At 56.7% G+C, this 27,959-nt stretch overlaps 1 protein-coding gene across 3 annotated transcripts; it reads right to left on the bottom strand.

The window, feature by feature from the left end:
- On the bottom strand, window positions 1-27,959 carry MAPKAPK2 (MAPK activated protein kinase 2). Of its 3 annotated transcripts, none has more exons than XM_054087482.1 (10): window positions 27,702-27,959; window positions 6,477-6,616; window positions 4,729-4,793; window positions 3,639-3,718; window positions 3,407-3,533; window positions 2,875-2,950; window positions 2,310-2,434; window positions 1,922-2,007; window positions 1,641-1,721; window positions 1-1,364 (listed from the first exon to the last, which is right to left on the bottom strand). In XM_054087482.1, exons 1-10 carry the CDS (start codon window positions 27,942-27,944, stop codon window positions 1,221-1,223), a joined length of 1,167 nt encoding a protein of 388 aa, XP_053943457.1. In that variant the 5' UTR covers window positions 27,945-27,959; the 3' UTR covers window positions 1-1,220. The 3 variants fall into 3 exon arrangements, with proteins under 3 accessions (XP_053943457.1, XP_053943458.1, XP_053943459.1); XM_054087483.1 differs by lacking the exon at window positions 27,702-27,959 and adding an exon at window positions 13,302-13,905; XM_054087484.1 differs by lacking the exon at window positions 27,702-27,959 and adding an exon at window positions 8,752-9,411.

The following is a 27,959-nucleotide window of genomic DNA, read 5'->3' as shown; positions in this document are numbered from 1 at the left end:
TTTAAAACAATTAGAAGTCCGTACAGTGTCTAAAAGGTCACCTAAAAACTAAACATTGCCTTAAAAAAAATTGTTTTCCCCACTCAAACACATTTAACTCGGTGAAACATTGTGACAAATAATAATAATATTAATAATAATAATAATAATTCATGGACTAAAGACTTTGGAGCAGCCGGCCTGCTCCAGGGAGCAAGGAATCGCTCCCAGTCCCTGGGGAACTGGTGGCAGGAGCAGCCTGGGGGAGGCAACACGACCCCCAGCCCCGGCTGAGGGGACGGTGCTGCCATCCCAGCTCAAGCTACGGCTCTGCGCCTTTCCCACCCGCTTTTCCCCAGGGTCCCCCCAGGACAGCATCTTCCCCGGAGCTGGGGGGGTGGGAGCAGGCAGCGGGGAAGCATCTTTTCCCCATGTTCCCGCAGAGCCGGGGGAGATGCCGGGGGGGCACCGGCTGCCTGCCCACCCCTGAGGTCAGAACTGGATTCCAGGCAGAGGCACAGACCACGGCGGGAGGAAGCCCGGAGCAGCTCCGCACCCACGGACACGACACACACCCCACGCACAGACAGACAGCGACACAGACGGCGCTGGCGAGGAGCCCTGTGCCGCCGGGGAGAGTCAAGGCTTCCAGGTCAGGAAGGGCTTTGGAGGTGGGTTTTGGCTGCCCTGCTTTAAAAGCAGCAGTTTTCCAGGCCAGCGAAGCAGCACGGCATCCACGAGGACCCCCCCAACGCACCCGGGATGGGGAGAAGGCAACTCTCCTTCCCCATCCCGCTCCCAAGCCCGCAGCGCGTCTCCAGCCAGCATCCGCACAGGGAACGCTGTCTGAGTTTCAGCTCTACAGTAGTTTTTAAAAAATATTTATGTTATATACCCTAAAAAGGTCACCACAGGAATTTCCGTATCTTTGGAAGGAAGGAGAAAAAAAAAATAAAAATCAAAGCTGTTTCACAAAAGAAAAAATAAAATCCAATTCTCGGTGGCATTCACCTCCAGGACCAAACCCCGGCCGCAGCTGCGGAGCTGCTGGGGGATCTTACCGCCTGCTCCGGAAAGGTCAGAAACACAGGTGAGTAGCTAAAAATAACTAGTCTGGTATAAATGTCTGAATTCCATGCGCTCGATAGAACAGTCTGTCTCTTTTTGTCTTTTTTTTTTCCTTTAAAAAATATATATATATAGTTATTGCTTTCTCAAGGGCCGGTGGGTGCGAGGCACCCTCAGTGGGGGAGCGCAGCGGGCTCCGTGGGGTTTGCTTTCTTCCGCCTCTTCATCAGCAAAGGGTTGGAGGAATCTTCAATTTTCTTGATCTTGATTTGTTCATAGTCCACTCGCATGGTGGCCAGCGCGCTCGTCATCTCCTCCTGCGGGCAGAGGCAGCGCCGTCAGCAGAGCCCTGGGCAGGCACAGCCCCCCTAAACCCCAGGACAGCCTTCTCCCTTCCAGCCCCCATGGGAAGAAATAGCAGCAGGGGCTGAATGTCCCACCGCCAGTTTTTCGAGCCCTGTCCCGAGCACAGGTCTCCCCACGAGCCCCAAGCTCCAACGAGCCCGGTTTGCAACAAGGAGGCAGAGGCACACGGTTCCCAGGTGACACCCAGGGTGCAGAGCGTTTCAGACAGCCCTGGAGAGAGGTTTTACCTTCACATCCTCCCACAGATCCTTCTCCTCTTTCAGCACGCGGCTGGTGTGCAGTGGGGTCTGGGGCACCTGCATGGATTGCTGCCGAGAGAGCGGAGGAGCGTGAGCTGGGAGCCATGGGCATCCCATCCCCATCCCATCCCCATCTCATCTCCATCCCCATTCCCCATCCCCATCCCCATTTCCCATCCCCATCCCCATTTCCCATCCCCATCCCCATTTCCCATCCCCATCCCCATCCCCATTCTCCATCCCCGCTGCTTCATCACCCCTGTGCTCACCATGATCCAGGGGTGGTTCATGAACTCCGTTATCGTCATGCGCTGAGTCGGGTCCGTCTTCAGCAGGTTGCGGATCAGCTGCTTAACTGGAAGGGTTGGCATGGAGCTGGGAGTTAGGAGGTCCTTGGGAAACCACACTCCAACCCAAGCCAGTAACCCCCAAACGCCTGCAAGGCGCCTCCCTCCCATCCCTTCCATGGCACAGACCTCAGGCTGGTCAAACCCTTCAACAAAACCCTCTCAAGTGAAGAGTCGAAGCTGCTGCATCACCAAGAGGTGATCCACGAGGTGCCCAGGCTTCCCCCGGCCTCCACAGCGCTGCCAGACACGGGGCTGATCCCAAAGAGACCTCAGGCCAGGGACAAGCTGTCATGGGGGTCTCATTTACCTTCCTCTGACACTTCAGACCATTCAGGGTTGGGAAACTCATACTGGCCCATTCGGATTCGCTTCTTCATGCCGGGTGAGATGGCCAGGCCGTGGTTGGAGTAGAAGGGAGGGTACCCACACAGCCTGCGCCGGGAAAGGGAGCGGAGAGTCAACGTGCTGCCCCAAAGCCCTCCTCATCAGCACCCACAGGGCATAGGGCAGTGCCGGGAGCAGGACTGGTGCAACTGGGAAACATTCTGCCCTGTCAGCACACAGGTGAGCTCAAAACCTGAGACACCCCTTAAGCTGAAAGAGGGGAGATTGAGATGAGATCTTGGGGAGAAATGTTTTGCTGTGAGGGTGGGGAGCCCCTGGCCCAGGTTGCCCAGAGCAGTGGTGGCTGCCCCATCCCTGGAGGGGTTCCAGGCCAGGTTGGATGGGGCTCGGAGCCCCTGATCCAGTGGGAGGTGTCCCAGGTGGAACTGGACGGGCTTTAAGGTCCCTTCCAACCCAAACCAATCATAGGATTCTATGATTCTCTGGTTCTGACCCTGGCAGGATGGAGAGGGACCCGTCGCACTTACAAAATGTACATGATGACACCGAGGGACCACATGTCACAAGACTTGTCGTACTTCTCCGGGCCCAGCACCTCCGGGGCTGGTAAAGAGAGAAACAGAGCCCTGAGTCAAAGTGGCAGCACCAGGCAGGAGAGCTCTGAGCATCCCACGGGTGCCTGCGGCTCCGTGCGGTCTCAGCAGCTCTGCCCAGCACCGCACGCGACCACACGGGCAGCAGAGCACAGGCTGGTGCCGCCTCGCACCTCCAAGCGCAACACCAGGCAGGGTGCAGCACAGGCACGCAACATTTTGGCTGTACCCACCAACGCCGTGCTGTGAGCAGCCTGTCCTCCTCGCACCATCAAGCGGCAAACACAGCACCACCCACTTGCACCTAAAGCAGCCCCAGGTGCCCCAGCCAAGGAGCTGCCCCCGCGCTGCGACTGAGGCTGTGGGCTGGATGCAGAGGTGATGGGCTGTGCGTGGCACCGTCCAAACGTGCCTCTGCCCTCCTGCCCTGCCCACCTGCAAGCTCAGACCCCGCTCAGCCACTTACCCACGTAGTACGGCGTGTAGCACGGAGTGGCCAAGGAGTTGTGCGTGGTGGTTTCTTTAGCGAAACCAAAGTCCGTGAGTTTTAGCACAGCATTGGGCCTTTTGGAGGTGTATAAGAGGTTTTCCGGCTGTGAAAACAAAGGGAAGAGGTGAGCAGAAGAGCCAGAGTAGCCTCAGCATTGCCGCAGGCCAAGAGGGGCTTGGCACCACCAGGGAAGCGTGTAGCACAGTACCTTCACGTCCCGGTGCGCAATGTTGATCGAGTGTAGGTACTGGATCGCTTCCCCAATGCTCTTCATTATCTCTGAAGCCTCTGAAGCAGAAAAAAGAAAATCACAAGCCTTTATACGCAAGTTAAAATGAGCGCCACCCCCTGGGTTACTCAACACTCCAGGAGCCAAAGGGCATGGCTGAGGCCAAAGCGTTTCCTCCACCCAAAGTCCCTCCTTTCCCAGCAGATCCCCGTGCCCCCAGCACCCATCCTAAGGCCTGGAGCCTCTAGCAAATAAATGGGAGAGAAGCTCCCAGGAGGAGGGATGGATCAGGCTCCAGGTGGTCATCCCAACACAAGCCCCAGGCAGGAGCTTGCCCTGGGGTAGGGGGTTGACCCAACCCCAGCACTGCCAGGGACCCCAAATCTGCAGGGAAACCAGGGGGGAAAGTTGTCCCCCATGTGATGTGGAAGCAACAGGTTTGGGTTGTGTGGACAACTTTCCTGGCCACAGGAGCAGAGGGAATGAGATTCATGAGATCACAGAGTGCAGGGATAGGACAATTGGGAATGGTTTTCAGCTGAAAGAGGGGAGATTGAGATGAGATCTTGGGCAGAAGTGTTTTGCCGTGAGGGTGAGGAAGCCCTGGCCCAGGGTGCCCAGAGCAGTGGTGGCTGCCCCATCTCTGGAGGGGTTCCAGGCCAGGTTGGATGGGGCTTGGAGCCCCTGAGCCAGTGGGAGGTGTCTCTGCCCATGGCAGGGGGTGGGACTGGAAGGGCTTTGAGGTCCCTTCTGACCCAAACCATTCTATGATTCTATGTATTGAGAAGCACAGGACATGGTTTCTCTCCTTTTGAAGGGGGAAGTGAGTGTTTCTGAAGATCACTGAAGCTTTTGCCTGTGCTGGAGTGGGATGGAAAGGACAGCGGCAGCTGAGAAAACACCTCCTAACCCTTATCTCCAGTGAGCATGAAAAGCAGGGCCACGTGTACCTACATTCCAAATGCAAAAACCCTGCTGCGGATTCAAAAGAGCGACTGAAGGAGTGTGCTGGATCCAACAACAATAAATGGTCCAACAACGAAAGCCCAGGTCCCCCCAGGCTCCATACCCCGTTCTGTGAAGGCCTGGTCTCCCCTGTCTTGAATTCGGCTGAAGAGCTCCCCGCCATCCAAGCTGGAAGGGAAGCAGGCGGCGTTAGATGCTGCAATACTCATCACACACCCCAGCGCAAGCGGTACCGAAACCTCTGATGCTCAGCAAGAAGCTGCACAAGCTCAGAAAGAAACGACCCCCTTCTCCATCCAATCCCACGAGTCAGTGCTCGTGGGCAGAGGTCACCTCGGAGCCTCCTCCTTCCAGAAATGAGCAGGGCAGAGGTTTTGTGCTGGCGGCGCAGACACTGGGTGCGAGCGGACGTGGTCTCCCCACCAGCCCACAGAAACGCATTTACAGTAAAGACAGCAAACGTGGCTCGAACGTGGTGAAGGCACTCCCGGCACATCTCGCCTCATTTAGCTCACAAGCCAATCACCTTGCCGGTACGTAACCCCGGGCAGAAGTGCTGAGCAAAGCCTGCGGCACGGAAAGGGTGTCAGCAGCACCGACACGGGCTCAGCGATGGGTTGGGGGAGGCAGAGGCTGAGCCCCACTGTAGCAGGAGCACGTTCTCACGTAAGGTGTTGGAGAAGGATCATGGAAACCTTGGCGTGGTTCCCTCTCCAGGTACCCTAAGGAAAACACTGGTTCCCCGAGAGATCAGGAGTGAGATCAGGGATAATTCTCCACGAGAACAGGGATAACAGTGCTTCCTGTCCCTGCCTTATCTAACTCAGCAGCAACGGATTCTGGCTTTCCCAGCGCAGATAGCATCTCCCACCAGTGCCCTTGACATTCACTGGACATCTGCAATATGGATAGCGCACAGCTGCCGGGGCCAGCTGCGGCACGGAGCACGTGAGGAGACACACCACGCTCATACTGGAAGTCCAACGTTGCCTTGTGATGGGCGTTACACCCAGAGCATCCTTCGGACAGCGGGGAGCCAGCACAGAGACACGCTGCAGGGAGCTGTCGTTGCCCCAGGGACCCGTTTCCTACCATTCAGCTACAGCTTTCTCCCCACAAAAGCAGATGCACCGTACAATACCTTCCTACCTTGGGTTGCCCAGCACGGTTCTCAGAAGCCTCTTCCCACACAGGAGCCACTTGGGCAGCTGCCGAGCTGCCTGCCCTGGTGCTGCTCACAGCGCTCCTCGCACCCACCGCCCCCCCAGGCAACCTACCGGCTTGCCAGAGGAGAGGTTTTGGCAAGGAAACGGCATCAAATCAGAGCTGCGGTTGGGATGTGGTTTCAATACTTTCCCCTTCATTCCTCCTCCTCCCCAGGTTATATCAAACATCTACGCAAATCAGAGCCACTCAACTGCTGCTGCGAGACATGCAACAGCATTAATAAACGCCCCAGCTTGGCTGCTCGCCGCCCAGAGGACCCCACCACAGGCTGCTGGCGTGCCAGGAACCTGCTGCCCACCCTGGCTTTCAATGGCCAGAGCAAGTTTGGTTACGATCTAACTGCAACAAGAACCACAGGCCCTAAGCCGCCTGTCAGCCGAGTGAGTTCTCAGAATGACTCAGAGCCAGCGGAGCTCCTGCCGTCCCTTCAACGCCGGCAGTGCAGAAACTCTTCCAGGGCTTACATCCCTACGGCTCACAGGCTGCATCCCCCAGCACGGTATCTCCCTGGGGTCCCCAGCACCAGTGCAGGAAGGTGCTCATTCTCCTTTTGGCATCACCCCACCGCCCTGTGGATGCTCCAGTGGGGAGAGCCCACCCGCAGCGACACGGCCGGGGACTCACCACTCCATGACGATCAACAGACACTTCCTCCCCTGGTAGAGGTTCTCATAGACGTCCATGATGCGGACGATGTGCGCACACTGTGACGCCCTCCAGTGCAGCTCCACTTCCCTTCGGGCCTTCGGGCAGTCCTGCAGCATCTGCAAGAGAAGTGAGACCCCGTCAGCCCTCCAGGAGAGCCGGGCTGTGACACCCCAACAGCACAGCACCCACTAAAGGAGATGCAGGGGCGAAGGCAGCGGTGGGTGCTCTCTGCAGGCAGCAGCAGGCGAGCTCCAGGGCGCTCTGCGCAATGCCTCCATCCCCATCTAGTGGGAAGACCGCGAAGAAGAGCCGCCTGCCCTCATAACCTTCTTGTCCTCCCTTCCAAGGCTGGTAAAAGCTTAACTTCTCTCCCTTCACCTCCCTGCCCTCTGAGCTGCCTGCCCGGTGCCACCAGCCAGCAAGGACTCCTGCTGCAGAGCACCCAGGGCGCCGCACCCCGCGGTGCCACCGAGCACCCCTGCTCTCCCTTTCCATCTCCCCAGCAGTGCTGCCCGTCCGTCCGCTCCCATCCACCCCACGGACTGGCACGACCCTCCCGCTCTGTGCTCTTCCGCATAAGCCAAACACAAAAGCACCCTCACGGTGGCTTCAAAGGCCACCAGCACCCAGTCAGGGGTGCCCGGAGAGGGGACAGAGCAAAGGGCCACATGCTCCCTAAATAGCAGCTTTTCTCCCGAGCAGCAGCTGCCCTCGCCCTTCCCAGAGACAACTCACAGTTCCCAGGTGCAGAAAGGATTTGCTCCTCTGCCACGGACTATTAATTACCACGTTTGTCAGGATAAACAACCAGCCTTAATTATTATACTCCTAAATATAGAGCAACAAACGTATCTATCTTGAGCACAGTTTGTTTTCCTTCCTCTCTCCGGCAGCTATCAGGGCTGGGCTCAGCAAAACGCCCCAGAGTACCTCGGTGCGGCAGCGAGAAGGGATGCGTGGAAACACATCCCACCCCCTGTGCATCGGGAGGAGACAGCAGGTTCGGTTGTGTTACCAAAAGAGCAACAGAAATGTACCCTTTGCCCCTCTGCCCTCTCCCGACCGAGCCCCCGGGGTTGGGCAGAGTGCCTCGCCAGCAAGCGGAGGGGCAGCAGCCCCTGGGACGGTTCACAGCCCCGTAGGACCTGAAACAGAGTCCATGTCAGGACTCCTCTGCTGGGGGATTGCACAGGAGCACAGGTTAACACTCGCTGCAGCCCCAAAAGACGCACTCTGGCTGTTTATAAATGAAATGTTTGCTGATAGCACTCACATCAGCCCTGGCAGAGTTACAGCAACTTGGAAGGGACCTCAAAGCCCATCCAGTTCCACGCCTGCCACGGGCAGGGACACCACCCATCGGATAAAGATGCTCCAAGCCCCATCCAACCTGGCCTCGGACACTTCGAAAACATTTCTTCTTAAGATCTCATCTCACTCTCCCCTCTCACAGCTGAAAACCATTCCCCCTCATCCTGTCTCTGCCCTCCCTGATCAAAAGCCCCTCCCCAGATTTCCTGGAGCCCCTTTCAGTACTAGAAGATGCTCTAAGGTCTCCTCAGAGCCTTCTCGAGGCTGAACAACCTCAAACTTGCAACCCTGCCTGCAACAGCGTGTGCCCTTTGGCACAAGGAAAGGGACAAAGAGGATGCACGCTTCAGTCACCCATTCATAACCCCAATACTTGGGGTTTGGTCACAGCTCTCCCACCTCTTTGGCTCTCCCACTTCCCGAGGTAGAGGGAACCAATGCCGGTGGACAGGACATGGGGCGGCCACTGGCGTTGAACGACCTGGAAGCTCAGTGAGGACCAAAGTGGCCAACTCGCCCTTTCTAGAACCCTTCAACATCATTTGCACTGACAGCCTCGGGGGGGGAAAGGAAGACAAAGCCCCTCCTTGCTCCGTTATTGCTTAATTAATCCTAAAAAATGGATCCTGCTGAAGCCAAAGTCATAAGCACGCGCAGCGCCAGCCCCTCCAGCAGCCACACAGGCAGGGAAGGGGCCGGGAGAAAAGCTTGGCTATTTGCAGCCCGGTGTGGGGAGCCAGGAAGTTATGGAGCAAGAAACAATTTGTAATTACATGCTGGGAAAATTGAACAGCAGGAAGCAGACGGTTAACATCATTCTGCACAAGACTAACAGGAGATGTACAGAAATACACATCCAATTTTGAGAGGTCACTCAGAGCGCTTTTAAAAGCGGCTTAATTGTATTTCTAATGAACTAGCAGGCAGCAGCCTCCATTACCTGTACCAGCACAGTCCCGGCGGCTGCTTTTGTGTTCAGGGACACGCAGACAAGAGCCATCAGCTGCCCCCACCAGCTCCAACGCCGCGGCTGCAATTCAGCTGCACCCCCAGCCGGCCCCTCTCCGCTCCCCTGCCAGCAGCGGGATGGAGGGGCCGCTCACCCGGGCCGGCAAAGGAGCAAATTAAACCTCATTAGGAGAATGATTTGGTCTATTTAGGGAATGCTCCCGGTGGCAGGTGACAGTGGCGTGATAGGGAGCTGAAGGGCAGAAGCAATAAGGCTGCGCGAGGATGGCCATTACCGCTGCAGGGGGACGCAGGAATCGTGCAATCGTTACAGCTGGAAAAGACCGTCAGCCCAGCCCCACCGTGCCCACTAAACCATGTCCCGAAGCACCAGGGCCATGTGCTTTTTGGACTCCTCCATGGATGGAGACTCCTCCACTGCCCTGAGCAGCCTCTGCCAGGGCTTGACAGCCCTTCCAACGAAGAAATTTTTCTTAATATCCCATTTGAACCTCCTCTGTGCAACTTCAGGCCTTTTCCTCTCATCCTGTCACTTGTCACTTGGGAGCAGAGCCCAGCACGCACCTCACCACAACCTCATTTCCAGGAGGTGCGGAGATCTCCCCTCAGCCTCCTCTTCTCCAGGATAAACAGCCCCAGGGCCCTCAGCCGCTCCCAGAACCCCTGGGCTCCAGACCCTTCCCAGCTCTGCTCCCTTCTCCAGACGTGCTCCAGACCCTCAATGTCCTTCTTGGAGTGAGGGGCCAAAACTGAACCCAGGATTCGAGGTGCAGCCTCACCAGCACCGAGCACAGGGGTCGATCCCTTCCCTGCTCCCTCTGGGACCCCATGGCTGATCCAAGCCAGGATGCTGGTGGCCTTCTTGGCTACCTGGGCCTCTGCTGGCTCGTGTTCAGCTGCTGTAGACCAGCACTACCAGGTCATTTTATTCTGGGCAGCTTTCCAACCGCTCTCCTCCAAGCCTGGAGCACTGCATGGGGTTGTTGAGACCCAAGTGCAGAACCCGACACTTGGCCTCATTGAACCTCATACAACTGGCCTTGGCTCACACATCCAGCCTGTTCCGATCCCTCTGCAGAGCCTTCCTGCCCTGATTTCTCCCTAAAATCTCATCTCAATTTCCACTTTTTCAGCTGAAAACCATTCCCCCTCACCCTATCCCTGTCCTCCCTGATCCAGAGCCCCTCCCCAGCTTTCCTGGAGCCCCTTTCAGTCCTGGAAGCTGCTCTAAGGTCTCCCTGGAGCCTTCTCTTCTCCAGGCTGAACAACCCCAACTCCCTCACCCTGTCCTCATACAGGAGTTGCTCCACCCCACAGCTGCTCTCATTTCAGCTTTTTCATCTCCAATTACCCTTCCAAGGAAGGGCTCCTTGGAGATCAAACTCTTCATTGTTTCAGACGGGAAGCACTGCGCTACCACCTCGCCGTCGCCGGAGCTCCAGCGCTGGGGCAGCAGCTGAGCCCAGCAGCCCAGCGACCGCAGCGGGCAGTAACCGGATCCCCAAGTTACACAAGCGTCCCTGGGACAGGGGGCAAGGGCAGCACTGCCGAGGGGGCTCAACCACCGCCCGTGAGCAAAACTAGCTTCCGCACACATCGGAGCCGCGTGCATTTCCCTTTATAGCACTTCGGTGCTCTGAGCGTTCGCCTTCCAACCGGCTTAGGTCTCCAAACCTCCTTTCCTCATCAGAGAGCATCTCCACATCCAGATGTCCCTTCGACACCACATGGGCCAGGGGACAACCAGAAGAGCTGTGCCACCCCAGAGCCCCGCACCATCCCATCTCTGCTTCCCTCGTCTAGCCACGAGGAAAGGAGGGACCACAAGGAAAGGGCCACTCCACCCTCACCATAATCAGGGAGAGAATTCAGCTTTCAGCTGCTTTTCAGCTCTCCTCGCAGCAGAGATTTCGGCAGATGGCGTTTGCTGTCATCCTGAGCCTTGGCCCAGCCCAGCTCCCCCAGGAGCCATTACACGCTGTGAGAGAAATTAGTTAAGTGCAAAGCTAAACACATTCATTAGCTTCACTAAAACCATCAAGCCAAGGGCTCCGAAAGCAGCCCCGCAGCAGCCAGGGCACGCTCTGCCCCTACTCCTACTCCCCGTGCCTGGGACCCCCCCGGCAGCAAAGGCTCCTCTGGGGCTCCCACAGCAGCTCTGGGCTTTTCATCATCTTTGAAAGACAAACCCTGGAAGCAGCTCCTGAAAAGAAAAGGACTCACAGGGGTGTACGCAGCAAACACCCTGTTTGCTGTCACCCCGGCAAGCTGCCTCCACGGCACCTGCAAACCAGGTGGGCTCCTGCCCTGCCACTGCCCCACATCCATGGAAAACAAGGGTCAGCTCAGGTGGAAGAGATCGGCAGCACGTCGAGCTGAATTTCCCCCCCGATCACCCCATGCTAAGCGCTGCAGAGGCGGGTGGGCGCGCGACAGGATGGAAGATGCTAGAGAAAACAAGGGGGCTGGAGCCGCTCACGTGCCCTCGCCCGCACGCATCCTCAGGCACCACTGATTCAGTCCTGCCGCCTCCTCCTGGGATGATGTGCATGAATCATGACGGGTTCCTGCAGGAAGCTGCCTCCTCCCCTGGCGCGGCAGGAGGTCCCAAAGGACACGGTCCCACCGCTATCGCCATGGGTGCCACCACCGCCTCAAGAAGAACAGCCCCACAGTGAGGCACGAGAACGTGATGTGCTTCCTCAGCTTGGCAAAACAGCCCTGTCCAAGAGCACGCAAGGCAAAACTTGCCTTCCACAGGCGATTTCCATGAAAACTGAAGGTGAAGCACATAATAAAGCACTGAGCTTTTCATTTTCTAGGGCTGTCCCTCTTTGCTCTGTCTCCACGCTCCCCCCAGGCGCTCCAGCTGCTCTTGCAGGCAGGGTATTTTTATTTCCATGTGTATTTTGATCGCACCCGATTCACTGGTTCCCAGCAGAGCAGCGCGCCCTGCGTGCCTTGCCGATGTGACAACCACGCCTGGCGTGACCTCCTGCAACAGGACCCGCAGGAGCGCGCCCGTGCCCCACGCCACCCGCAGGAGCTCCCCTCAGCTCCACAGGGGTTAAAACAAACTGTTCTTAAGCTGCAATAAAAATAAACCTAAAGTCAAGAAAGGAAGGCGGTCACCCTTCCAAGTTACCAGCAGGGAAAGCAGAGCAGAGGTTCCCCTGCCCCTACGGGCTTCAGGTTCCCCTGACTGGGCTCGCACTGAGTAAAGAGCATTTTTTCCTAATAAAGCAAAAGTGTTTCTCTGCAAAGGATTTGCCTCCTCTAATCTTTCCACACAATCTGGTTGCCAACTGGTGTCAGCTGCTTAACGCACTTGTAGAGCCCGTGTTTGGATGCTTTGCACATGCTGTTCCCACCTCGCAGCACCCGGAAGGCAAACCCCCATCGCTGCCGGTCCCCAGCGCCCACCCAACAAGGCACAGCGCTGGAGGACCTGGATGAAGGTGATCATCTCCTGCGCGCCTTTTGTCGGTCCTTAACGCCAGCACGCTCAGGGAGCCCACAGGTAATGGTCCCAAAGCTGCTCCAACCTCTGCTGGAGATGGTTCAGAGGGAGCGAGAGGCAGAAGGGCACGGAAGCAGCAAAGCTTCTTTCCTCTTTTTCTGTTTATGAACTACAGAGGAAAAATAAAATCATGAGTCCCAAAGCCTGCAAGAGGAATTATGTTACCAAACACGGGGAAATTTGTGGTTTAATCACAATGCAGCAAGGACAAAATGCGCAGCTCAGGGAACCTCCCCATCACCACGGCTCCTACACAGAATGGTTTGGGTTGGAAGGGACCCTAAAGCCCATCCAGTTCCAACCCCCTGCCACGAGCAGGATCAGGGTGCTCAAAGCCCCATCCAAACCAGCCTTGAACATCTCTAGGGATGGGGCACAGAGTTTTAAGCTCCCACAGACCAGGCAAAAGCCTCACCTTCACGTTTGTTTTGCCTGGGGCAAGCTGGAGAGGAGAAGTTGGAGAGCAGAAGTGGCGTGTCCAGAGGAGGAGTCACGCATGCGTCCCACAGCATCCTAATCGCAGTGTGCCCCAGCCTGCCACACCGGAGTGACTATTTAGAAGGGTTGCTGCTGCACCCCGATGGAGATGAGCTCATCAGAGCCTCACAGATTGCAAGGCAGGAGGATGGTACCAGCCACCAGCCTTTCGGAGGGATGCTGGCTGAGACCATCAGCGCCCCAGTGCTGAGGATGGATGGGATCACAGAATCATAGAATCATTAAGGTTGGGAAAGACCTCTAAGCTCACCCAAACCCAATCGTCAGCCTGACACCACTGTGTTGACTAAACCATGTCTCCAAGCGCCACAGCCACACAGTTTTTCAACCCCTTCAGGGACGGAGACTCCATCACTGCCCTGGGCAGCCTCTGCCAGGGCTTCACCACTCTTTCAGTAAAGAAATTTTTCCTAATATCCAATCTAAACATCCTCTGGGCTCAACTTGAGGCCATTTCCTCTCATCCCATCCCTCGTTACTTGGGAGCAGAGCTCAGCACCCACCTCACCACAACCTCCTTTCTGGGAGCTGCAGAGAGCGACGAGGTCTCCCCTCAGCCAGTTCCATGCGTCGTTACTGGCTTCATCCCCCACTGGCGGTGAACAAAAGGTCATTCTCCACATTCACTTGCCTCACGGAAGACGGAGAGGCTGGATAAAGCATCCCAGCAAGAGAGAATGATTCAGATTAGACAGAGCTACGGACGGGAGCAAGCCCTGAGATGCAATTCAGGCCGAGCAAACACAAACTGACACACACGCTCGAGCTGCTCGGCCACATTCTCGGAGTGTGATTTATTGGAGCGCTCGGAGGACGACCCGAAGTCATCCCAGGCTAAGCTTTCCCACCATGCGGCCAGAGCCAAGCGATAACCCAGGCACGAAGAGGCTGTGTGCATGAGAGGCGAGCCGAAAACACCGCCAGGAGCAGCCAACGCGGATGCAGATGTCGGAGCGGGCAGCCTCGTCCCTGCACCTGCGGGTGATTTCACAACGGGGCGGAGGATGGAAAGAGGGCAAGCGAAGAGGCAGCTCTCGCACCGTGCTTTCACAAGGAGACCTTGTCGTACCGGGACCCTCTCCCTCACAACGTTTGCACAATGCTTCGTGCCCCTGGGCTGCCAGCTCCTTTGCCCATGGAGGGGACAAGCTCAGGACCCCCCTTGCCCCACAGCCCCTCCTCCCCAGGGCATCTGCTGAGCATTTCTTCACCCACGACAGATGCAGCAGCTATTCAGCCTTTTCAGGCTGCAACAAAAGCCTCTCCAGGCACACAAAGGCAAAAAGAGAAGAGAGGCCTGAGCTTAAATCAGAGCCACCTGCCAGGGGCTTGCGCCCCCCGCGCAGTCAGGGTGCTGCCCCCCAAACCAGCCCCGCTCTGCTGAACCTACGGCCTGTCGGCAAAAATACTCTCAGCACAGTGATGTCGAGGAGATGAAGCTCCAGAGCTGGTACCCAGGAGCCCTGGATGCCAAGGGAAAGGCCACTCATTGGAGACATCGGGGACAAGGGCGTAGGGAAGGACGGCAGCAGGTGGGAGGGGGCTGCAAAACTCATGGGAGAAGTCAAAGCAGGTAAACGGCAGCAAGGCAGCGGCACGAAGCATCCCTGCTGACTCACGACACCAGCAGCGGGCTGGAACTGGTGTTTAATGAAGAGAAATAAACACTTTCAGCTTCATTTATCTGAGAAAAACAAAATTAGAAGCCCATTCAGTCCCAGGTCCTTGTTTTGATATCATCCTCCTCCTCCTCTGCACAGCACAAGTGGCCCTGGTGACTCAGCTGATGCTCCAGGAGGCACCCAGGACGCCGTTGGGAACCACGATCAGCCTGGGCATTAGTGATGGTTAGCACGGTCCTCGTGGCCTGCCACGCAGGAAGACACCCCAGAAGGTCCCAGGGGACAGACCCAGCTGAAGCAACGGAGCCACCACCTTGGCCAGGACGTCCAGGACCACTGCTTGTGAATCCAGCGGGGAGGAAGGAGGTCATCATGACCATAATGCCCCAACCCAGCCCACCCCTTCCCATGGGCAACAGAGATGTCACTTCCCACCAGAGATGTCATTTCCCAACAGAGCCACTGTGGTGCTGGTCTGGGCGGTCAAAGCAGGGAAGGGCCCAGCTGGCTTAGGGCAGGCAGAAGCTGCAGCCCAGCTCCCGGGGGACACACCCAGAGACCCATCTCTGCAAACAGAACCACTGCACCCCGCACGCCCCTGCTGCAGCCCCGCCAAGGGCACGCTGCAGCCGCTGGGGCCTTTTGTCCGCAAAAAGGAGAACAAGAAGCCACAGGAGGGGCAGTTATCTTCACGTGAGACACAGCTGAGGCCAACGGATCTGCTTCACACACAACTCCTTTCCTGCTGCCTCCTTGCAAACCGGGGGGCTGGGGTCAGCTCCTCCTCCCGAGCCTCCCCAAGCCCTATCCTTCATCAGATTTCCTATCAGAGCTGCCGAGCGCATGACGGAATAGCGCACATATGGGCTTTTATGATAGGAAGTGGTTGATAGTCAAAGGCGTGATTAATACAGAAGTAAACACTACGGTAAACCATTAACTCAGCGCTGACCTGTGTCCTTTGCACTTCCCTCCTGCAGCCACGGCTTGAAAAAAAAAACCCTTCTCGCCACCCCGGCACCCTCGCTCCCCAACACGGTGCCGCCCGCGTCAGCTCTCTGCACCACCGGCGGGGGCTTTCCCTCACCCGTCAGACAGACACATCAGCTCATCCTTTGCCATCCAGCCCAGAGACTCCCCAGGCACCCAAAGCATCTTTTCAGGTCCTTCCTCCATCAGCCCCACAGCAATCCTGAAGACAACCCTGGCCAACCCTGCCGTTACCTCCAAGCCCAGGGACAGCTCTGGGGGGAATTGCCCACAACTACATCCCAGAATTGCTAACTTTTAAGCTGGAAGTGATTTCTGGGAGAGGCTCGGACCATCCTGACCTACGCCTGCAAGCGGAGGAGCCGTGAAGCACTGCCAGAAGCCCCACAAACATCCAGCGCTTCCCGGCAGCCCGGCCTCACGCACTGCCCAAAAATGAAGTTTCTCAGGGCTGGGCTCATGGGCAGGACCTGTCCTGGGACAGACAAGTGGCTGCCACCCTCTTCCAGCCCCAGTTATCCTGCCTGCTGGCCTTTCAACAGCGATCTTAGAGCAGCGTAAAGAAATATATATTAAAATACATACATTTAAAGAAGAAGAAGGAAAAAAGACCAAAACACAAAGCTACATCAAGGACAACCGCTCTTGAAGCGCCATTCACCTCCGGCGCTGGATGCGGTATAGTGTTGGGACACATTTCCTCCATGAGTGCCAAAGCCTGAGGAGGGTTTTATTTACAAGCCCTCAAAGCTCGGTGACGACAGCCTGGTTTGCATCACTCTGCCCTTTCCTTGGTTGTTTGTTTAGTGGAGTTTCACCCTCCTCGTGGGCTTTGTCACCACCAGGGCACAGCAAACATCTCCCCAACGCGAGGTCAGGGATGCGCACCCCAGCTGTGGTGGCCCACGCATGCCAGGTGACCTCCAGTGACGCAGGGGCAGGACACGGAGCTTTGCCAAGGCTGCAGAGAGGAGCATCCCCTCGGTAGCTGCGATTCAGGATCCTTGGAGGCTCCCGAGCAGTGCCAGGCTAAGGAGACTGTGTTGCTTTCACCCACAGGGTGAACCTGCACCAGACATGATGGCCAAGTGGTTTGGAGGCTGCCAGGACCTCTGGGCTGGGAGACCACAGCGCTTCCCTGTGCGCGACAAACAGCTCCCGCCCTGGGTGGCCGCTGCTTTTGTTGACAGCGGGGTTTGTTTTGTGCAGGGGAAGGCCAGGGCAGGAGCGACACAGAGATTTTGTAACGTGCCTTTGTCTGCACGGGTGCTCAGCAAGGCAGGGGCCCCACGGTCACCAACCACCCTCCTCCCAGCACTGCTCCATCCACCTCTCACACCATAAAATGGATATGAAATCTCCAGTGCAGTCAGCTCCGACGCAGTTGGATGCACGAACCCATCTCCGGGGATGCATGGGGTGGATGGTGCACCGGCAGGGAGAGGGGTGGCTGCAGCTGACCCACAGCAAGGTGTGTAATGAGAAGGGATGCTAACAAAGAGGCAGAGGGGAAGAGGAGGATTGCACCCCACTGGGTGATTAAGATCTGTTCAGCATTGCCCACCACCGCTTGCTGCACCCACTCTTCCTCAGCAAGGCTGTCCTGGCACCACAAGCTACTCTCCTCCTCCTCCTCCCACCCCCATCACCTAACAGGACCTACAGAGGAGCTGGTGGGACCACCTGTTTGTGATGAACAAACCCGGGCTAACAGCCAAGCAACACTCCAGACCTGGACCCAACACTACCTATGGTGGTGCTCCCCCTTTCCCACCACGGCAGTCAGTATTTTAGAGGAAATCCTAGACCTTGGACCAATGCAACGGAAAGCCAAGAGGCTCTCGCCACCCTACAAGCCCAGGTAGCTCAGCCCCTTGGGTGCTCCTCCACTAGCCCCCTCCCCTCCACAGCAGCCACCCTGAGACTCCTTCAGCTGGAAGGAAAACACAGTTGTGTTTCTATTTAAAAAGCCCTTTCTCTGCATCCTGCTGGCACTTCATTAAAGCTCTCAGGACATGGTGGTTATTATTAGCTCCCTCCAGGCTTGCAGCAGCCCCGGGAGCCTCCGCAGCTCCTGTTGGCAGCAGCCACACAGCCACAGCGCCCAGGAGGTCTGGTGAAGCCCAGCCAGAGCCCAGACCACCAGCATCCCGCTCACCATCGTAACCTCAAATACCTCAGCCAACAACTGCCCAAAACTCATCACGAAGCGCCTGGGTGCACACACCTCTGAAAAGATCACAGGAGAAACCTTCACCCTCGTGGTGTTACTGAGAGGGAAACATCACTCTCTGAAGGCTGTTCCCAGGAATCATGGATTCATAGGCTTGGGTTGGAAGAGACCTCAAAGCTCATCCAGTTCAATCCCCTGTGACGGGCAGGGACATCTCTCACTGGATCGGGGCTCCGAGCCCCATCCAACCTGGCCTTGGACACCTCCAGGGATGGGGCAGCCACCGCTGCTCTGGGCAACCAATGAAAGAGGTCCTGCACGGAGCACGGAGTCGACAGCAGAGGTTTTATGCACGCGCATCTTTTTGATATACAGCAAACCACACAGACTCCCCACGAAAGACTCACTGATCCTCTCACGGGTGCCCAGTACCCCACAGTGCTCACTCACCCAGGCTTCATCAGCCCAGAATCCGCATCTCTAACAATGTGCGCCCGAGGCCGGGCTGGTCATCTCCTCCTGCAGCAAAGAGCTGGGGAACCAGAGCACCAGGACACCTCCAAACCCCCCAGGACCTGGAGTGCTTCCCAGCTGACTCCCACCACCCACAGAGCATCTTGCATCCCGGCAGGGACTTCCTCTTTACCAATGCCTTTTCCTAACAACCAAAGACACCGGGAGATTCTTCCCCAAAGCAGAATAAGGAGGGCGGGAGGGGAGACAGGAAGGGAGGCATCGGCCATCCTGCTCCAACATGGATATATGGACCCACACACCGGGAACAGGGTATTCCTTGCAGGGAAAAGCACAGAGAACAAAACCAAAGGCTTCGGCCGAGCTCCTAAGCCAGCAAGGGAGATGATGTCCATTCCAGCATCCCGGGAAGCTGCTGGCTGAGGGCTGTAGGGCACCCAGGCTCCCAAAACAGCTTTGGCCCTACTCTGGCACCGCTCTGCCCATGGCCTGGGAGATACCCACCTGAAAATACCAGATCCACAGCTCCAGTGACTTCCAGGACACAAAATGAGTTTAAACTTCCTGGCAAGCCCACCCTTCCCACCACCGCAGCAGAGCCACTTACGCAAGAGCCGCCTGGGTTTCCTTCGCAGCGCAATGGGCAGCAAGGTTGAGAAATGGCTGAAGAGGAAGAGAGAGCCACAGCAGAGCCTGCAGGGAAGCGGACTGGCAGGAGGAGGCCGTTAGAGGCGACGATGGCTCCCACAGCCCAGATAGATCTGAAAGCAGCAGCTGGAGGAGCAGCTGGAGCCAACACCAACACCTGCAGCGGTGCTGCCCCAAGCAGGCACAGCCCCTGCCTTCGGTATCGAAGCACAGAATGGTTTGGGTTGGAAGGGATCTCAAAGCCCATCCAGTCCCACCCCCTGCCATGGGCAGGGACACCTCCCATGGGATCAGGGGCTCCAAGCCCCATCCAACCTGGCCTGGAACCCCTCCAGGGATGGGGCAGCCACCGCTGCTCTGGACAACCTGGGCCAGGGCCTCCCCACCTGAACAGCAAAACATTTCTTCCCAAAATCTCATCTCAATCTCCCCTCTTTCAGCTCAAAACCATTACAGCCCTCTTCACCAGCCTGGCAAGCCTGTGACAGAAGATGTTCCTCCCCTTCTCTGTCAAATGGACCCTAGCAGCCTCCAGTAACCAGGTTCCTCAAAATCAGTCCAAAATACAGTACGACTGAGCCGGTAGATGCAATAAGGCTGTCACTACTACTGAAAACAAAAGCATCTCCCAGCTCCCCCTTTCCATTTATTTATTTATTTAAAGTAGGCTGAGGATAGCACACAGTTTCTGGTTTGGTTGGATCCAATTTCATCTGCTTCCCCCCCTTAGCCCAGCTGAGACAGCCGGGACATCATTCCCATTTCTGAGCAGCACCGCTTGGACCCAGCTCCCTCCCGCAACTACGGGTGCGAGAAGCGATGAGCTGTGGCTACTGGAATTGCAGGCTGACGGGACGGACACGCTGCCAAATTTCCACAGCAGCCCCAGCTTGCGTTCCAGCCGCATTTCCCTGAAAACACACATTTGGCAGGAGGTCCAAGGAGCCTCGAGAGGCTGCCCCAGGCCGGTGCTGTGTACCAGGGCCAGAGGATGCCGGGAGGACAGCAAACGGGGACAGCAGCTGCTCCGTTTCTGAACGCTCAGTAGAAGATGCTCCCACCCGTATCTGCCCCACAGAAACCCAGGAGGTGCTGCAGCCTTTGAGACAGAGGCAGTGCAGCGTCCCGACCTGCTGTGACACGGATTCAGCCTGTTCCATCACAACGATGTCCCCGAGTCCAATTTATCCCCCTCTTCTGGGGCCACAGAGCTGGAGAGACTGAAGTCAAGAGGCGTGTCCAGGGGACCAGGCTGCGGCAAAGTCAATTGTGATGACAAAGGAAACCAGTCCATCCCACCACTGATCCCAAACCTACATCCCAAACTGGGTAAGGATAACTAACGAGAGCAGATCTGCACAGTCCCAGCCTGGCTGGGCGCCCCAGGAACATTCAGATCTGGGCTCGCATTTTGAACTTTATCTCTAGTTTAGGCTAGAGCTCACTGAGCAGCCAGGCAAATAATCACATGCAGCCTTTGACGCCAATGGCTTAAATAATCTCATTACATATGACGGCAAATGCTGTGCCAGCTGCAAAGTGGCTGCGCCAACGTGCTCACCTGCCCTCTCCACTGGGAGAGCACAGGCCGTCACAGCAATGCAGCACACCAACACAGTGCCCTAACTCATAGGAAGACACTGTAGTCCTCCCCAACAGTATCAGACCAAAGGCAGAGCCACAGTGGAGCTCCTCGTGCTCCCAGTGGTGCTCAGAGAGGAGCCACGCTGGTACCCCATCCTGTACCCACCTCTGGACAGCAGGAGCCATCCCAGCACCCTCCGAATGACATTTCTGCGGCTCGCAGCATAGAATCGTGGAATGGTTTGGGTTGGAAGACACCCCAAAGCCCATCCAGGTCCATGCCATGGGCAGGGACACCTCCCACTGGATCAGGGTCTCCAAGCCCCATCCAACCTGGCCTGGAACCCCTCCATGGATGGGGCAGCCACCACTGCTCTGGGCAACCTGGGCCAGGGCCTCCCCACCCTCACAGGAGAACATTTCTCCCTAAGATCTCATCTCAATCTCCCCTTTTTCAGCTGAAAACCATTCTCTCTCATCCTATCCATGCATTCCCTGATAAAAAGCCCCTTCCCAGCTTTCCTGGAGCCCCTCTCCATACTGGAACTCTCCTCTAAGATCTCCCCAGAGCCTTCTCTTCTCCAGCAAGGCTCGTGTTATGGGTCCTCTCAGGTCAGGGGGACCTACCAGCACTCACTCGTTAGTCCCTTCCTGAGGCCATGAAGGGAACAGTGATATAATGCAACCATTAAACCTGTCGGTCTCTCTAATCCTTACCTCAAATTGGTAAGATCTTAAAAGGCTGAAATCTTTGAAATGACTCAGCCACGAGGTACAAAGAAACATCAGCTTAAAAGGCCGTTAAAGCTCTCTGCATTCAGACTTGCTCCTGCATGCCCTGCTCTAACCCCTGCGCGCTGCTCCCCATCCATCCTCGCAGGGGAACGGACAGCAGACGACAGCCCTCTCCAAACCAAGCCGCCAGGCACCGGTCACACACACAGTCCTCGTGCCAGCCAGAGCTGAAAGGAACAAATATTTTAGCATCCTGCAGCCAAGAAAGGTGAGGGGCATCCACAGAGGGGATGGGGACCAACTGCAGTGGGATACTGGAAGTGTCACTACCAGAAAAGACCACGATGCTCAGCTGAAATACCGACTCCACACAACTGCCCAGACTCAAAACAGGCTTTTTGAAGAACAATCAGGTAAAGCTGTGTTCCTGTGCCCATCTTCGGAGCTGGTGGTGGGATTGCTTTGGTCCTCATGGATCCACCGCCCCAAACCCTCCCTCCTACAAAACCATTCCACAAGCTCAGCCAGGTCACAGAATCACGGAATGGTTTGGGTTGGAAGGCACCTCAAAGCCCATCCAGTCCCACCCCTGCCACGGGCAGGGACACTTCCCACTGGCTCAGGGGCTCAAAGCCCCATCCAACCTGGCCTGGAACCCCTCCAGGGATGGGGCAGCCACCACTGCTCTGGGCAACCTGGACCAGGGCCTCCCCACCCTCACAGCAGAACGTTTCTTCCTAAGATCTCATCTCAATCTCCTCTCTTTCAGCTGAAAACCATTCCCCCTCATCCTATCCCTGCCCTCCCAGATCAAGAGCCCCTCCCCAGCTTTCCTGGACCACCTTTCGGGTCCCGAAGACCCCTCCAGCTCCCGCCTCGCCTCTGCCGCCTGCACCCCTGCCCAGAAAGGGGAGAGGAGCTGAACACGGGGCAGAGCTGGGGCACCTGGACGAGCAGGGTCCCACACCAGCCAGGCTGCTCCGGGCTGCGGCAGCCGCCCTGGCCCGTGCAGACAGCCCCGGCGCAGTGGAGGGGAGGCAGCGCGTTATTCTTGGAAACCAGGAGGTGAGGTCATGCTGCCTGAATGCTGCAACTTGAGGCCAGACGCGCGGGGCCAGTTGTGCTTGGAGAGGAGCCTGACTTCTGCAGCGGGCGGCCGAGCAAGGGCCGTCTGCAGGTCGGGAAGCTGGTTACATTCCGAGCAAGTAGGGGGAAAAGGACTTTTCCCTCCCAGTTTTTCAGCAGACAGTGCAAGCTCCAGCAAAGGGATGGGTTTCAAAACAGCATCAGCCACTGCCTCTGCAACAAAGCCCACGGCCCACCCCGGTGTGGGGCACGTGAGCCCACCAGGAAGGCTCCGGAGATGCCAAACCCAGAGCCATACTGCTCCCATGCCGCAGGGACCGCAAAACGTCTGCTTCCGACCCAATCACTCCTCTGGATGCCTCCCACCACGTAATCGCACCACCCTGCAAACCCCACACCGCCTTGTCAGGAGTTCACCCATCCCATCAGATCCCAGAGCACATCCTAGAGGTTTGTGGGAAGAGAGAAGTCACCAACTTACTCTTTCAGGCTTCCGAGGGAAGAACTTTCTGGGAGTTTTCATCTCCTGTGCCTACCCACCGTCCAGCAAACGCATGAGGAGCCCTGGCTCCCAGTCCGCACAGCTTCGGAGTATGATTTATACACTACTTTAAATGCTTTGCAACGGGCAGTACGTGTTTGACAAAGCTCTCCTGCTCGCTGCCCGGAGGCAGAGCCAGCATCTCTGCAGCCCAGCAGACAAGCGGTGTCCCATACATTGGGCTTTCCCAACACCTGCGCTGGCAGATGGCAGAAACCTCGCCGAAGGGCAGTGGGAGCTCACTGCGAATGAAGAAATAATCATTTTACCTGGCTGTATTTGACTATTAAATCACACACGCAGTGGTTGTATTTTTATCCTGCGGGACAAGCTGCCTGTGAAGGATATCTCCCCTACGAGGACAGCCTGGAGAAGACAAGGCTCCAGGAAGAACTTGGAGCAGCTTCCAGCACTGAAAGGGGCTCCAGGAAAGCTGGGGAGGGGCTCTGGATCAGGGAGAGGATGAGGGGGAAGAGTTTTGAGCTGAAAGAGGGGAGATTGAGATGAGACCTTAAGGTGAAATGTTTTGCTGTGAGGGTGGGGAGGCCCTGGCCCAGGGTGCCCAGAGCAGTGGTGGCTGCCCCATCCCTGGAGGGGTTCCAGGCCAGGTTGGATGGGGCTTGGAGCCCCTGATCCAGTGGGAGGTGTCCCTGCACATGGCAGGGGTGGGACTGGATGGGCTTTAAGGTCCCGTCCAACACAAATCATTCCATGATTCCATACCGGCCGGGAGCTGCCCTGTTCCCACACCAGGCATCTTACAAGAATGATGAGCTGCAGATGTACTGGGCTCCTTCCTCCTCCATCAGAGGAATCATCACTCATGGATTATCTGATGAGGCTGAAAGTGAGACAGTGTTTTGCAAACATGCCCCGAAGCACCAAGGATGCTCCAGAACCTCTGCAGTCTCCACAGCCCTACCAAGCTCTTCCAAGCTCACCAGCCCAGCTGAGGACTTCCTGCTTTGAAGTTTGGGTTAGGAATGAGGTTCATTAATTTGTTTTAAAGGAAACCTGCTCCACAAAGAGCTCCATTAAGCAATGCATACAACAGAGAACAACTCAACATCCACTATTACTGGTCCCTGCTCTCCTGTCTGGCTTAATTCGGTGAGGAAATCACAGGTAAGAGCCAGCCACCAACCCAGGATCTTGCCTAAAGATTAGTCTTAAAAGTGGAATTTGCAGTCGGCGAGACAGACCTCGGTCCCAGCCCCACCATCGCAGCCTGCGTCACTAATGCCAACAGCCTGACCACAACGAACAACGCCAAGTCAGGTCAGCCGTGACCTACATAGAGCCGGCTCCACTGAAGTTCCAAGCCTAATTTTGCCTCATAATAAATCACACCTAGGTACACAAGGAAGAAAGGAGTAAGAAACCACCAAGACCTTACATTTCAGTTCCATTCATCACCTCCCCACAGACCTTATGTTCCCACCCTGCAGTAAATCACCGCGCATCAAACAGGGTCAAGTCATGGATGACAGGGACCGTTGGCGGACTGCTTCCCACTGGACAATTCAGGGATGCCACACTCCAGGTATTGCTCGGTGTGAAAAAATGAAATAAAATTAGGGATGGGAAACTAGCAAAAAAAACAATCATGGATAAGAGAAATAAAGGCGTATCTCCGGCTTTCATCCAGGTATATGGGACAGGAAATAAAACTGCTACCCACCAACTCACACACAGCACCGCTTTTTTTAATGAAGCGTTTCTGCCATGGACTGTTGCTCTGGAAGGAGGGGAAAATTGGCTGTGACATTTTCACTGCTGCTGGGATGGTGCCGCCAAGCTCAAACTCTCCCAGAGCACCAAGAAGTTCTCTTACGTAAGGTGACTCTCAGCCAAACCCCAGCCTAACTGCATCTCTCGGTGTCGGAGAAAGAGGTTTAACAACATAATAGATGCTTATGATCCAACAGGAAGCACGGTTAACCAGAAGACACCGTTAATATTGGGGAGGGGCACAATTGTTTCCCTCCAGTGGAGGACTGCCATGCTATACAAGACTTTGGAATAGTAAATGTAAAGAGCAACATTCCAAATGGAAAGGTTTGCTGCACAACCAAAGCCGGCAGCACAGAGAGGCTTCAGCTGCGGCTTCTGGCAATGGGCCATCAGGATTCTTTTAAGCATCATCTGAAACATGACAACGTGATGCGATCACTTCTGTGGATCCTGCTTTAGGTTATCTTTCCACACTGATGCAGCCTGTGAGTAATTCGGATACAAATACCTCCATGAAGGTCTCTCGGAGATGTTATCCCAGCTGTGGAGGGGATGACATCAGCACGCCTCGCGCCTAGGGCGGTCACCCCCACCGCAGCAATTCAGTCCGAATGTAATAACCAAATAGCCCAAACGTGGAGCTCACACCCACCGGGGAATTCATGTGCACACCACAGAATCATTAAGGTTGTAAAAGCCCTCCAAGATCATCCAGTCCAACATAACCAGCTTGTCCAAGAGCCCAAAATCCCAGCACAGCAGTTTTTAAGGGGTTGGAAGGAATCACTTACAGTAGCAGCTGTGCCGCTCTTTGAAAAGCTGGAGACGCGTCCAACTGCTCAGCTAAACTCTTCCCTCCCCGGTACAGACGTGTGAAGAGGCCAGGGCAGGAGACGGAGGGAAGACAACCAACGGTCCTCCAAGATTCAGCACTGAACACACCTCACCCTCCACAGATGCTCTGCACCACCCTCCTACGTTCCAGCACAAAGCCCAGTGCTCTGAGATGCTTTTAACAGCCAAGGAACCAGAAAAACTCAAGGCAGGCAATCCTGACAGGACAACGGCATTAACCCCAGGCCCAAACTGTCCTACCCACACTGGGGCAGAGAGGAACCACCAGCGTTCGGTCTCCTCTGCCATCCTTCCCCTTTCAGGGCTGCAAAAGGGAAGTGCTGGAATCTGCGCTTTAAACACTTGAGTCAACTGCAGAAGCGAGGAGGAGCTCGTCTGTCAAAACAGAAGAGGATTTCACTAATTCCCAACCAACCGAGATGACAACACATGTCATCTTGGAGTACAACTCATGAGAAACGCCTGTTTCTGAAGGAAAAGCCAAACTTTCACTGTTCAACTGAGCCCCCCTATTCCTTAACTGCCAGGTGTCCCTTGCTGACCCCACCACCTTCACCTTGTGTTTCCAAAGGCACTTAAAATCACAGAATCATGGAATGGCTCGTGTCCAAAGGGACCTTAAAGGTCATCCAGTTCCAAAACCTCTGCCATGGGCAGAGGTTCATTCATTTGTTCATTCATTCATTCTGGTTAGGAATCCCAGATACCAACAGATCTGCAGCTCTAAAACCAGGAGAAGGGGGGATTAGGGATCCAGGTAGGGTTTTTTCCAGCCTTCCCAGTTCTCCGGGTAATGCCAAGGGTTGGAACAGCTCATGTGTGGGCGCAAATTACATCGATGCTAGAGAACACGGCGCTCCTGCCGAGCAGACTGCCTGTACCCACGTCACCCAGCTTGGCGTGGCATGAATCCATTCAAACTCCACAAAGTCTCTCCGGCAGGGAGACACACTCCTCCCCGCACTCAAAAAAACGCTCTTTTAAAAACAAGGAAAGCGTCGCATCACCCACTGTGTGCTAAAACACACCTTTACAGTCACTATTTATCGGCAATGCCTTTCAAACAGAAGCAAGTGATGGATAAGGAGGAAAACACAACAACACTGAAACGTTGGACAACAGCTGCTTGGGATCGCACACCTTTCAGCACAGCTGGAGCCAGGAGAGCCCTGCCGGCAAACCGGGACACGCGGGCACTGCCTGCCTTTACACAAAGTGCTACAAGCCAAGGAGCCCCACGTTTGAGGATGCAAACCTCGCGGGGCAATGCCGGCAAACAGACACCCAGAGTGGCTCTGCCCAGGGAACCCCGTATTTCGGGATGCAAATCCCGCAGGGTGACACCGGCCAGACCCAGGGTTCCTCTCTGCTCGGGAACCCCTGGCTCGGCTACTAAGATGTCAACTCCCTTCATTTCATATCAGAAAGCCGTAAAGCAACATCTGGGTGGTCTTAAGGGGAGAAAAAATCACACAGAAGCGTGGCAGTGGGGCAGCCAGCTCCATTGTCCTGCTCTGCTCCGGGCTGTCGCTCCTGGTTTTCCCATGCCCCACAACTCCCCTGTCCCAGCACATATCTTCCATCACCATCAGGCAGTGCCCGCTGCCCACTCCCCTCCAGCCCCTTCAACAGTCTGGAGACGATGTGCCTGACCCCCACGTCCCCCCCAATCCCCACCTGTCTGGTCCCCATGTGTCCAACCCCTGTGACCCACCCCATTCCAACCTATCCGGTCCCCATGTCCCTCCCAATCCCCACCCGTCTGGTCCCTGTGTCCCCCTCCATTCCCACCTGTCCGGTCCCCGTATCACCCCCATCCCCGCCCATCCCATCCCCCTGTGTCCCCCCAGTCTCTGCCCGCCCCATCCCTGTGTACCCCCCACCAGCCCTGCCTGGTCCCCGCGTGTCCCCCAAATCCCCGCTTGTCCGGTCCCTACCGGGTCCCTTTGTCCCCCCCATCCCTGCCCGCTGTCCGGTCCCCATATACCCCCCATCCCCGCCCGTCCCGTCCCCGTGTGTCCCCCGAATCCCCGTTTGCCCGCTCTCCACGCCTCCCCCCTTATCCCCATCAGCCCGGTCCCCGTGTCCCCCTCCATCCTCCCCCATCTCTCCGGTCCCCGTGTCCCCCTCCATCCTCCCCCATCTCTCCGGTCCCCGTGTCCCCCTCCATCCTCCCCCCTCTCTCCGGTCCCCGTGTCCCCCTCCATCCTCCCCCCTCTCTCCGGTCCCCGTGTCCCCCTCCATCCTCCCCCATCCCTGTCCGGTCCCCGTGTCCCGTACCCCCCTCTCTCCGGTCCCCGTGTCCCGTACCCCCCTCTCTCCGGTCCCCGTGTCCCTCTCCATCCTCCCCCATCCTTGTCCGGTCCCCGTGTCCCGTATCCCCCTCTCTCCGGTCCCCGTGTCCCCCTCCACCCTCCCCCATCCCCGCGCGCCCCCCGGTGAGTGCCCCCCCCCCCATCACCTTGAGAGCGAACTTCTCCCCGCTCTTCTTACTGAAGATCTCCAAAACTTTCCCGTTGATGCCGAGCCCCAGCACTTGCGTGGTGACCTTGTAGTCGTCCGTGATGGCATTCTTCCGGATGAGCAGCGCTCCCTTCCCCGCCGGCACGGCCGGGGCGGGCGGCGGCGCGGCGGGCGGGGGGGGGGGCGGCGGCGGCGCCGGGAACCCTGCGGGGGGCGGCGGGGGGAGCGCCCCGGACAGCATGGCTGCGGCCGCGGG

Source organism: Cuculus canorus, chromosome 24 (genome assembly GCF_017976375.1).
Source record: "Cuculus canorus isolate bCucCan1 chromosome 24, bCucCan1.pri, whole genome shotgun sequence".
NCBI classification, from domain to species: domain Eukaryota; kingdom Metazoa; phylum Chordata; class Aves; order Cuculiformes; family Cuculidae; genus Cuculus; species Cuculus canorus.
This window is presented reverse-complemented; position numbering and strand designations above follow the sequence as displayed.

Excerpts from the sequence above, each read along its gene's own strand:
- MAPKAPK2 (XM_054087482.1), bottom strand. The coding sequence starts at position 27,944 with ATGCTGTCCGGGGCGCTCCCCCCGCCGCCCCCCGCAGGGTTCCCGGCG. Across the intron at positions 2,435-2,874 it reads GGTGTCATCATGTACATTTT|GCTGTGTGGGTACCCTCCCT; the intron begins GTAAGTGCGACG and ends TTCCCGGCGCAG. Across the intron at positions 1,722-1,921 it reads TGAACCACCCCTGGATCATG|CAATCCATGCAGGTGCCCCA; the intron begins GTGAGCACAGGG and ends CTCTCTCGGCAG.